At 49.8% G+C, this 12,543-nt stretch overlaps 1 protein-coding gene across 2 annotated transcripts in view; it reads left to right on the top strand.

Moving 5' to 3' along the window:
* Nucleotides 1-12,543, top strand: part of HDAC4 (histone deacetylase 4) — a 113,350-nt gene that overhangs the window by 89,380 nt on the left and 11,427 nt on the right. For both annotated transcript variants that reach the window (XM_008052897.1, XM_008052896.1), the window contains exons 18-19: nucleotides 3,133-3,251; nucleotides 4,236-4,369. In XM_008052897.1, coding sequence (XP_008051088.1) covers nucleotides 3,133-3,251; nucleotides 4,236-4,369 — 253 coding nt within the window. The remainder of the gene's footprint in view (nucleotides 1-3,132; nucleotides 3,252-4,235; nucleotides 4,370-12,543) is intronic.

Raw genomic sequence — 12,543 nt, 5'->3', positions numbered from 1 at the left:
ATCACTTTCACTACCCAGAATCAGAGGAACTTTTCAATGGGACTGCAGTCCACAGCATTTCCTAAAAGGGGTCACACTTAATTTGAGCATTTTTGTTTCTTCTGGCCAAAATTGATACTGACACCAATGGGAATTTTCATTTTGTAATAAAAGCTGAATGAGAAACAAGGTTTTCAGGGCCAGCAGGGTGTTTCTGGAAGTTCTGTGGTAGGGGAAGGGACCCTCAGCTATGCTGGGTATGATTTTGGTTACTCTTCTGTGAGGGGCCTCTTAAGGTTCATATAAAGGGACATCAGACTCAGATGATTTGCTTGATCCACATGTGTGTGCAGAGGGATAGTTCGCTTGGCCCACATGTGTGTGCAGGGAAGGGATGGTTCACTTGGCCCACATGTATGTGCAGGGATACAGGACAGTTGTTTGGTAAAGTCTTGGCTGGTTGGCTCCAAGAAGTAGGCAGTGGTGAAATGATCAATGTGAGCTTCTCCAGTAAGGGATGGAGTGGGGTACCTAGTATGTGTGGGAATCACGTGACCCAAGCTTCCTGGGAAAATACCAGAGGTCTTCACAAAGTTTATGGAAAGTGCGTATTTTGAAAAAAAACTATACCAGAGTTTCAAAAATGGTTTGCACCCAAACAAACTTACACTGACTTGTCATAACATGTCTGAGCAGGATCTAGTTTGAAGGATAAGAAATCAGTTTGAAAAGTGCCCTAGTCAGAGCATCATGAATTATTCTAAAACTGAGATGAGACCAAACATCAAATAAATGGTGAAGCTTGAGTGGAAGAATGGTAAAATTATTGATCCTTTAAGAATAGTTTATGGGGACAAGGCACCAAAGAAATCATCATTTTACAAATGGACAGTTTGTTTTAGGGAGGATATTATATTGAAGATGAAGTCTGTAGTGGCAGACTAGCCATTTCAGTTTGTGAGGAAAAAAAAATACATCTTATCCGTGTCTTAACTGAAGAGGACCGATGACTAACAGCAGAAACAACAGTGAACACCATAGATATTGCACTTGATTTAGCTTACATGATTCTGACTGGAAAATTAAAGTTGAGCAAACTTTCCCTCTGATGGAAGCCAAAACTGTTGCTCCCAGATCAGCTGTAGACAGGAGCAGAGCTTTTGATTGAAATTTTAAACAAATGGGATCAAGGTTCTGAGGCTTGAAGAATTGCAATAGGAGATGAAACACCAGTACAATCCTGAAGACAAAGCACCAATCAAAGCAATGGCTACCAAGAAGAGGAAGTGGTCCAGTCAAAGTACAAGCAGATCAGTCAAGAACAAAGATCATAGCAACAGTTTTGGGGGGAGAATACTCAAGGCTTTTTGGGGGGAGAATATCAAGACTTCCCAGAAGGCCAAAGAGCAGTAGCATCTGATTATTATGAGAGTATTTTCAGAAATCGAACCAAAGCTTTAGCAGAAAAACACCCAGGACCGCTTCACGGTAGAGTCCTTCTCTACCATGACAGTGCTGACAGTGCTATTCATTTCTCTCATCAAACTAGATAATTTTGCAAGAGTTGCTTTGAGAAATCATTAGATGTTCACCTTGCAATCCTGATCGAGCTCCTTTTGACTTTCTTTTGTTTCCTAATTTTAAAAAAAATCTGTAAAGGGCACTCATTTTTCTTCAGTTAATAATGTAAAAAAGACTACATTAGCGTGGTTAAATTCCTAGGACCCTCAGTTCTTTCAGGATGGACTGGTGTCATCTGGTATCGGATATTTCAAGATGGACTGGTAAATGACTAGTATCAACACTTACAAAAGTGACTTGAGCTTGATGGAGCAAATGATGAGAAACAAAATTTTTTTTTATCTTTAAATTACATTTCTTCATGAACTTTTTGAAGTTCCCTTGTGAAGGGCACACTTATATTTCACCCTCCTCAGCCTGTACAGGCCCCCAGGACCTGTGCCAGAACTGGGAGATGTCACACCACCCCCATCTCCAAGTCACCGCTGTTCCCCAGGAAAGGGAGGCCATGATTCTGCCCACCTTGTCCTTAGAGGGGGTGAAGGAGACTCTGAAAGTCAGTAATGATTAGTAATTCAAAATCAAAGCAGCTCAGATAATACATGAAACTGCTTAACTTCCTGATTCAATTATAACAAACAGCATGTATTTATAGCATGTGCATAAGCATTAGACTATAAGCTGACAGGTTGTTTTGTGTTCAGAATTGCTTTTTCTACTTTTCAAGTAGCATATTTTCCTTGTTTCCCTAATGTACTTTAACCAAAGAATTCCTCAGTGGTGTTTATATTTTCCAGTCAGTTCTCTTACATTTGTCATCTGTTTTCCCCTCAAAGATCCTCGGTGTCTAATTTGTTTTTAATTCACTCTATACATGTGTGTGTCATGTTGGGGCCCTCTGGGGTGAGTGAGGAAGCGCGTGTTGGCATCCTTCAGCAAGGCTAGCAGGGACTCTCCGCCTTCTTTGCTGCACACAGCCTGAATCCGGTGCTGAGAGTGAGGATTGTGCCTGTCTTCAATGAAAGCTAGTGGAAAGTACCCTGTAGCAGCATAGGCTGACTGATAGGGTGAGGGGAGCTGCCCCACCCTCAGGAGAGAGATTGAATGGGCAAGGAGGACCTGGCCAGGAAGGACAGGGAAGGAGAAGATGGGGTTGAGGTCAGGGAAGATGGGGATGAGGATTGGAGGGTGGAGGTGGGGGCAGGGCCAGCAAGGATGGAGGTGAGGCTGGGGAAGACTGTTAGCTTACTGAGACAGGCAACTGGCTCCACCCCTTAGCCCAAGGCCCAAGTTAATGCAGCTGGTGCTATGGGAGTTACAGATCACCTCCAAAATATTCAGATAATATCGTACCAAGAAACAACTATGTTGTAGCTTTCACTAAGCATTTATAGTGCTTGTTGATTGCATTTTGAAGATATCTATGAAATGAGCCATGATCACACCTGGATTGATTTCCTTCTAATTAAGGGAGAAGCATCAGATTCCAGGCTGCTGTGTGCCGCACTCAGCGTGCTATAGGGGCAGGTGCTGTGAAGGTCAGAGAGAACCTTAGTGTTTTGGTGACTATCCTGTCCTTCGCCTGGCTGTGTCCTCAGCGGACCCAGTGACACCTTCTCCTACCCTTTGCAGAACGGTGGTCATGCCCATCGCCAATGAGTTTGCCCCGGACGTGGTTCTGGTGTCATCAGGCTTCGACGCTGTAGAGGGCCACCCCACACCTCTCGGAGGCTACAATCTCTCTGCCAAATGTAAGTGCATCTGCAGATGACCAAGGAGCCAAGGGCACTTGTAACACACCATGGCTCTGCTCATTTTTATGGTCAGTGTGTTCCTTTAATAACAAGATGAGGAAAGTCACCTTCTTACCAAAATTGTGAGTGTTGTAGCAACAAGTTCATTAACGTCCCCAAAGAGCACAGGGTGAGAGCAAGAATGTGTAGACCAGGGAGCCTCAGGCACAGGCACTTTTTGCCCACGAGAGCAGCAGCTCGTGAGGGAGAGGCCCAGGGTGCATGAGGCTTCGTCTGCTGGGACAGAGGAACATACAGACCACCTCCAGGGGCAGGGCTGACTCTGCTGACAGCCAGCCTGTGATTGGAGTCATAAATCAGCATCACCTATTTTCCTTGGTTCTCTAATAAAAGTCAGCCTGTTGCCAGAGTGGTAATTATTATTACCCACCAGGCATTCTCTAAGGTGGGTAATGTGGCTGCAGTGGAGAGACTGTGGCTCCTCATCAAAGCCAGACACCCCAGGTGTGGGTGTGTGAAAGCCCTTCATGGGCACAAGTGATAAGTGCACACATGTATATGTGTGTGCTGCACATGTGTGTATGCATATACATATGAAGGGCGTGTCAGATGACCAAAACCTTGTGGGCCTCTGGAGTGGTCCCTGGCCACACTCTGGTGGCCGTGGCCCCTCTGGGAACTAAAGGGCAGGTGGCACACAGCTTCCCGCTGGGGCTCAGCTGCCCTCATCTCCCAAACCAGATGATTTGCTACATTACATAACCCAAGCATTGAAACCATTACTCATACCCTCAAGTAGATCACAAAGGAAATCCGGAACCAAAATTCTTCAATGAATACATTAAATCAGACCTAGCCTCTGTCATGTGTTTTGGCATCCCAGTCCTTTGTTGTCTTGTGAAATGATGGGATGCGTTTCCAGGACACTCTGACTGCATCCCACCCTCATCCTCCACCGTTGTCTCCCATTTCCCATTGCAGGTTTCGGGTACCTGACGAAGCAGCTGATGGGCCTGGCTGGTGGCCGGATTGTTCTGGCCCTTGAGGGAGGCCACGACCTGACCGCCATTTGTGACGCCTCTGAAGCCTGTGTTTCTGCTTTGCTGGGAAATGAGGTACAATGACCCTAGGGACCCCACAGAATGCTCCTGGATGACAGGCTCCTGCACAGCCCAGCCACCCACAAGTCCCAAACTGTGAAAGTGAGTGGGTCGGCCAGGCCTGGTGGCTCAGCCTGCAATCCCAGCACTTTGAGAGGCCAAGGCGAGTGAATTGCCTGAGCCCGTGGATTCGAGACCAGCTCGGGCAACTTGGCGAGACCTTATCTCTACAATAAATAGAAAATTAGCTGGGCGTGGTAGCGTACACCTTGAGTTTCAGCTACCTGGAAGGCTAAGGTGGAAGGATTGCCAGAGCCCAGCAGGTCAACGCTGGGATAGCTATGAGCGTGCCACTGCACTCCAGCCTAGACGACAGAGTGAGATTCCAACTCAAGGGAAAAAAAAAAGAAGCCGGGCTTGGTGGCTCGGCCGGTAATCCCGTGCCTTTGGGAGGCTGAGGTGAGTGGATTGCCTGAGCCCGCGGGTTCGAGACCCGCCTGGGCAGGCGAGACCTCATCTCTACAATAAATAAAATATCAGCCGGGCATGGTAGCGCATGCCTATAATTCCAGCTACTCGGAAGGCTGAGGTGGAAGGATCGCCGGAGCCCAGCAGATCGAGGCTGTGGTGGCCGGGAGCAGCCACTGCACTCCAGTCTGGGCGACAGAGTAAGACTCCAACTCAAAAAAAAAGAAAGAAAATAAGAAAGCAAATGGGTCTCTGACCATGTGGACACTTTCTGCTTGGTATTGAATGTGCTTTCCCACTTCCACTTATTAGGCCTTTATAAATTGGCCAGAACTCCGATTATGTCCAGAATGAGGTAGGGACAAGAACTGACAAGATCCCTTTTCTCTTAAAAAGATGATTCAGGATCCTCCATCCTTTTACATGTCAGTTACATCAAGAATATTGTGCTGAAAGGTTTTATTTTCATTACTCTCTTTATTTCCTCTGTGGACAATTGCTTTTAGATTCTCAGGGAGGTTTTGGTCAGGCTCAGAGATGGGAGAGGGGCCTCTTCTGTCTGGCAACCCCATCTGCTGCTCTGAACCCCAGCAGGGTACCAGGGTTAGGGCTCTGCACTGCATCTCTTGTGACACTGCAGGACAGAGTCAGGAAGATGCTATGACCAGCACAGCCAGGTCCTCTCGGCCTGGGTGGAGATAAGGAATGTTTGCAGGCTCAAGGAGCGAGAGCACCACCTGTAGCCTTCCATTCCAGGGCAAGGTCTGGTCACATGTCACTGCTCCTGGCAGAGCTAATACCATCTGTGAGTCAACAGATGGCAGAACTTGTGGGGAACGCTGTTGGTGCCGTTGTCATGTCCAGCCCAGAGAGCATGTAAAGTACATGATGCAAAGCAGAGGAATATTTTTCTTTCTTTTTTTTTTTTTGAGTTGGAGTCTCACTCTGTTGCCCAGACTGGAGTGCAGTGGCCACTCCCGGCCACTGCAGCCTCGACCCACTGGGCTCTGGTGATCCTTCCGCCTCAGCCTTCAGAGTAGCCGGAATTACAGGCACGCGCTACCATGCCCGGCTGATTTTTTGATTTTTTTTTTTAATTGTAGAGATGAGGTCTCGCCAAGTTTCCCAGGCGGGTCTCTAACTCACGGGCTCAGGCAATCCACTCACCTCAGCTCCCCAAAGTGCGGGATTACAGGCTGAGCCACCGAGCCTGTCTAATACTTTTCATTTATAGATTTGAAACATGCTCTTCCTGAAACTGTAATCTGTCCAGAGGCCTCTCAGATATGGTTCCACGTACCTGTCTACTGATTCCTGACTCCATCTGTGGTTCCCCACGTGGAACTTTCTCTGGGTGCTTGCTGTGGGTGTTCAGAGCAGGTCCTAAGAACAGCTGCTTATGCATGGATGATGTGAGGGCCAAGTAACCAATCCCATGACCACATGATGAAGGCAGCAGGAGGCGCCTGAGGCTCCAGGCACACCCAACACAGGAGCCTGCCAAGGGAATGTGGGGTCCACACCTGCAGGGAGCATGTGACTCTGCCTCATACGTCCTCTAGAGCTCCCCTCCTCAGAGTTGGGGTGACCTGGAGTCCAATGGGGGTGTCCTGGGGCTCAGAGGTTTACAGAAAACCCGCACACCAACCCCCATTCGATGCTTGGCCCCCCGCTGTGGTTGACTCTTCTGGTAGCATCTTCCTCATTTTCAGGATAAGGAAAATGTAGCACTCTACCATCCTACCTCACCTGTCTTTATAAAACTTGTCCCTAAACCCCTAAGTTTAGGAACCAATGCGTAGCAACTCAGATGCCATTTGGCCAGCACTTGCTTTTGTCTCACTACACATGCTCCCAGACGAGTCTTGATCTCTGTTAATCAGGTGTACAGTCATGACTTCGCAAGTACACCCACAGCTGTAGCGGCTTGAGGGGCTGCATGGCTCCATCAGGAGCTCTGACCTGCTGACAGGGTGGGCAGGTAGATGGCAGGGGCATCTGGGTTTGAGGAAAGGTCCACCTGGAAACATCCCAGGATGTTCTTCACACAAACCCGTCCACACAGAGGGCCCTGCCACAGGAAACTGACCCTGCTGCTTGAGGATGGTCCAGGTGCAGTGAATGAGGCAATGTCAAAGCCACGCAGGAGGCCACATACACCCATAGTTAGGCACAGTGCTCTTTGGTCCTGGCATGGAGGCTTTCTTCTAGAAAATGTAGAGTGGGGGTGGGAGCAAGGGCCCACTGTCTGGACTGCCCATGGCTGGGCTAGCATGGGCTCATGCAGCTTGTCTGGAGGTGGGCAGATGTCTCAGGTGACTCATATCCCATGAGTTAGGGGTGTGATGGCTTTCCTAGTGTGATCCCCATGTGGTCACAGCCAGCCACCCTTTCCACAACATCTGGTCCCTGGAAGCAGGTTGCTTCTTAAGTGATTGGGAATGTACTGTGAATCGGGGACTGCTTTAGCAGAGGAAGTGGGCGTGTTTCCAGGTGGACCTTTCCTCAAGCCCAGAGCCCACGTGAGCAAGCAATCAAGACCCCAATTGGGGTCCCAGGCTGCTGCAGGCATCAGAACCTTCCTCCCTCACCCTCCAGGCTGATGTGAGCATCAGAGACATGAGAGGGAAGGAGCCATGGGTGCAGGTCCAGCCTCCAGCCAGGGCTCTTCCTGGTTAGTGGTCTTCCCCACCCTGGGAGTGGGGGCAGCAGAGTATGTCCTCTGGACCCTGGGACTCCACCCTGCCCCTTCAGCAAGCTTCCTTCATGGCTTTTCCAGAAAGATAAGATCTGTAACCCTAAATCTTGTAAGATTCGTTTTAAGACAGTCTGCTTTACTTTTCAGGAAATGTTTCATTCAAATGCAGGCAAGGCCAGGTATACCAGAAGCATCACCCAGTGACATAGGCTGCTCTGCACAAGCAGGGTGCCTTTAAGCATTTGCCTTTAGAGTTTCTGTCGGTGAGAAAAGAAGCATCCCTAGAACCCTGCAAGCCCCTTTTCTTTCTACGAGGGATTCCTGATCTGAATCAGTGTGTGAGGCTAAAGATTGATTGCAAGGATCAGTGTCTTGCCCTAGTGACCACCAGCTGACCGTGCCCAGCCCTTGCTACCACAAGGCCCTGCCCAGACTTGGGATGCTGGGGGACCAGCTATCTGGAAGAGGGACACTGGCCATGTGTCCCTTGCCAAGTGGATGCTGCCCTTTCTGCACTCAGCAGGTCAAAGCCCAGCATGTGTCCTGGAAATAAATGTAGGGGGCTCAGTGGCATGAGGAAGTAGAGGATGCCAGGAGCAGGGCATCATTGGGTATCAGTGAGAGCCCAGAAATGCAGGGCTCCCCATGGGAGCACAACTGGGCTCTTGGAGAGGGAGTATTGGAGGTTGGGTTGGCCAAGCCATGAGAACGAGACCAGGAAGGAACAGAGGAAGAGGGACACACATGTGTATGGGACCAAGGTGGTCTGTGGGACTCACTTGAATCCTCAAGCTTCAGAGGGGCTGTCGTAAATGTCCCTGACATAACTTAGCTGACGGTCAGTGATGCCTGAGGACTGCAGGGCCACACTTTGGCTTGAGGGAAGGAGCCATGACCCACCATGGGGAATTAAGGGGAACCGTGAGGCTCAGGAGGGAGGAGCCACGCCAGAAATGCAGCCCTGACCACATTCGATTAGTGGGTGGGGACTTGGATTCAGAGGATACTAGGAGAACTCCCCAACCCCCAGCAAGTCCCAACATCCAGCTGAGAAGAAAGGTTTGGAGAGAGAGGTAACCTGGAGCAGCCATATGGGGAACACAGGGACTGCAGACCATGCAGAGGCAACACGTGGCCAGCGGGTCCTGTTTGAAGAGGCACACTCGAAGGCCTGGGTGCTGTTTGGTGTAGCTGCTGTCCTGCTGGGGACCAGCAGAAGGAGCAAGAGCTCCTGTCATTCCAGTGATGATTTCTCTCTGTTGAAGAGACCCTGGACAGGGAGACATTGTTGAGTGCATTGGCAGCTCTGGCTTCCACTCACTGCCTCACCCTGAGAACTTGTGCATGAAGTTGGCCCCCAGGTACAGGCTAGCCAGCAGTGTCCACAGACATCTGACAAGGGGCTTCTAGGGAGATGGACAAAGAGACATAAAGCAGGTCCTCTAGGTACATGTTAAAGGTGACTATCCAACCAGGACTGTGGGACAGATGACTGATAGAAAACTCTTCCATGAAGTGATGCAGGCTCTGTTCTCTAGCTGTTTCTGGTCAGCATTGTTTCCCTTGACTTGCGTGAACTGACAGCAGGCAGGCACTGAGGACAGGAGATGGCACCTCAGATGCCAATGTGAGGTCTGCCCCTGAGTTTCAGGCCCCAGCAACTCAGGTCAAGGGTGAGATGACCCTAGCTCCGTGTGTGTTGACCCTGAGAGGGGCCCCAGGAGGACCAGAGCCATGATATCATGGCCCACTAGGCAACACACCAGCTCCAGGGCCACTCCTGAGGGGACAGTGATGAGGGAACATAGTACTAGGAGAGCCGTCGGGGACCAAGGTTGAGCCCAAGCATGCGAGACCCAGTCGTACATATCCCAGGTGTGCAAGACCCTGAGCATGCGCAATCCTGTGTATGTGAGACCCTGAGTGTGCCAGGCCCCAGGTGTAAGATCCTGGGCACAGCAGACCCAGAGCACACCAGACTCCACATGCTTCACTGGAGCAGCCGTGGGTGATGGCCAAACCTGGGCTTGGGCAGGGAAGATCTAGACCTGGCAACACCATGGGCAAGACCATAAACGCCAGGCCTGTGCATGCTTCCTAGCCACTATAGATTATGAAGGGACATGGACAGTGGATTGGGAGCAGAAGGGTCCCAGGGAACAGCGGAGTTTTCTCCTGACAGTCTTTGTTGGTCATGGATGGTGTTCATTTTAACATAAATCCCAAGTCCATCAAAGAGCCAAGTGGCATTCCTGTCACGGGTGAGCTGACTAGTGAAGGCGTGGGTAAAAGACCAGGCTGCTGTTTAAAATGCCCAAAACATTTTATCCATCCTTTCTTCACATAAAACAATCTTTTCCTCTTTTCACTATAGTTAAAAGGTAACTGATGTATATACTCAAACCATTCTGAAGCTTTATGGTTCTTAGAGCTAGTTATTTTAAAATAACAATAGAGAACTTAGCTTTCAGCCAGGGCCTGTTCTTGCTTCCTGATGCATGTTTGCTCTTCGAACAAGAAAATGTTCTTTTACTTAAACACATCAAAAAGCAGGAAGCGCTAGTTTTATCAAGGTCTCTTAAAAAAATCTCTTTAATGCATGAAAGTTGGACTGAGCCCCGCGCCTCTGCCCGGCAGCCTTTGATGAGGTTGATATACAGTGTGCTGGGCGATCTGGCGCGCACACGCTGGGCGGCCAGCTGCGGCAGCAGCCTGCAGGGACCTGGGCTGGAGAGGCAGCTGAGTTATAGGGTGTGCAGGGATGGGTGGCACAAAGGTGCCTGGGTGTGTCTCAATGCCCTGCGAAGGCGAGCACCTACATGGTTCCACGTGAGTGTCTCTGAGGTCGATGCTGCTCCCCCAACCATTCTGTTTAGTAGTTTCCGTTTTCCGTTACCTGCAACTGTCAGTGACAAAGGACAGTGAGGGGTCACCTACAGCAGTCACACCCTACGGTTTAGACAGGCCATGCATTGCACGGGTGCCAGGCCATGTGGCGCCTTCAGCCAACTTCCTCCAAAGACCCTGCAGCAGGTGGTTGCAGGGAACTGTAGCCTTCAACTCTCCACAGAGCCCCAGGCAGTTGGGGAGGGACCATTTCTCCTGCCTGAGACGTCCCCAAGACAGGTTTTGTTGGGGCCAATTTTCTACTCAGTATGTGGCATTTCAGGATTAAATTTAACCCACTCCTGGATTCATGGAGGCGAGATGTAGTATTGGGAAAAGGTTTCCATTCAGGGGTTCAGCTCTTTCCTTGTGTTCTGTTACTTTGTGAAAGGTGTGGATGTGAAAAAGCTCTGAGAGTCTGAAAAATTGTGTGAGAGAGAGAGAAAAAGAGGAGGGAGACTGAGCTGGCTCAATCTGAGAGCCAGCTGTCTGCTTCCAGTCAGTCTCTTCCCTCACATTCACACATGTATACTCTGTCACACATACACACACCACACCTGCACACGTACACATAAGTGCTCATATACATGCTCATGCACACTACACACATGCACTTTCACACACCACACATGTTCACTAACACATACACACTCACACACACACTCATACACTCAACACAAGTGCTCATACACATGCACATCACACACATGCATGTCACACACACCACACTCTTTCATACACACCCTCCTACACTCAGTCATATTCATCTTATGCCAACACCATCTGTTTTGTCTGCATGCAGTTGCGTGTGGCACGTGTGGGGTCCACCTCCATGTGTCCTGCTCACTCGTCTTTCCATCAAGGCTGGTAGAGCCTCCCTGGCTGACTATCAGTGAGGTAGAGCCCAGCCCTGTGCCCTACAAAGCTAAAGGAGCTGTGCCTGCACACAGTGGGAACATCCCTCTGAGCCCCATTACCTGGGTGCTGGGATGCACAGGACATCATAAAATGCCCCTTCACTCAGGCTCCCTCCATGAGGGTGCAGGACCCACTCAGTTCTCTGCAGCCACTCTCTGCAAGAGACCGATGGAGAACAGGACGTGCCGGCTTATCCTGCAGGTCCTGTCACTCACAGCACTGACCATGAAGCTCTCTTGCTCTGTCCGCTGTCCTCCTGGGGCACACTCAGGTTGCTCCAGGTTTGCTTGTTACACACAGTTCCAGTTAACTCCATGCACAGTCAACACCTGGGCAACTGGGCCTCCAGGGTAAACACGCAGGAGAGGAAGTGGGGGGCCCAGGATATGTGTTTGTCCACTGTTATGAGATAACGTCAAGTTGTTATTTAAAGTGTTTGTCCCACTCCTCCCTCAGCAGTAGTGTGACCAGGCCTCAGTGGCCCTTGGTGCTTTCACATGTGACCAGTCCCACGGGCATAAAATGTGTTTGCCTGGTCATTTCCTCATGACCATAGTGGTGGGCATCTTTGCATCTACTTATTGGCCATTTGGGCTTTGTCCTCTTGGGAAGTACATATGTTCTGCCAGTTTTTTGTTTTTTGTTTTGAACTGTCTTTTTCTTATTTGTTCTTGGGGGATAAGTTAGATAGATGAACGGGAGGGAGGGAGGGAGGGAGGGACGGACGGACGGACGGTGTGAGGCAGGTTTGCCGTGCACTGGTGGCCAGCTTGTCTGAGCCCGGGGAGACAGAACACTCACATACATGTTACGTGAAGAGAGCTTGTCACTTACAGACGGGAAGCAGGAAACAGCAGGAGTCATGGTGACCCAGTTCCCCAGGCTCCAGAAAGCTACCTGAGGCAGATGGAGTCTAGTCTGTACATTCCTCTGGAAAACAGCCTGCTTGGATTTTATGCCCTGGGTGCCGTGGAACCCCTTGGACTAAAGTGTTGAAGGAATCCTGTTACTATGAGAGTGACTGGAACAGAGTCCTGGCTGGGCCGACCAGTTCCCTCCTTATCCCAGGATGTGGTGTTCCCAGCACATTCCAGTTATTTTCTTGAGAAGTACAAGTGAGAAAAGGGGAAAACTGGGTTGGTCCAAGGCCACCTGAAGGTGGTCCTGCAGATGGATGGGTAGGTGAATGGGTATTTAAGAGTCTCCTTTTCCTGTCCTC

The sequence above is a fragment of the Carlito syrichta genome, unplaced genomic scaffold (assembly GCF_000164805.1).
Source record: "Carlito syrichta isolate Samal-C Ts95f unplaced genomic scaffold, Tarsius_syrichta-2.0.1 Scaffold287649, whole genome shotgun sequence".
Taxonomy (NCBI): Eukaryota; Metazoa; Chordata; class Mammalia; order Primates; family Tarsiidae; genus Carlito; species Carlito syrichta.
The sequence above is the reverse complement of the archived record's forward strand: the minus strand, read 5'-3'. Positions and strand labels throughout refer to the sequence as shown.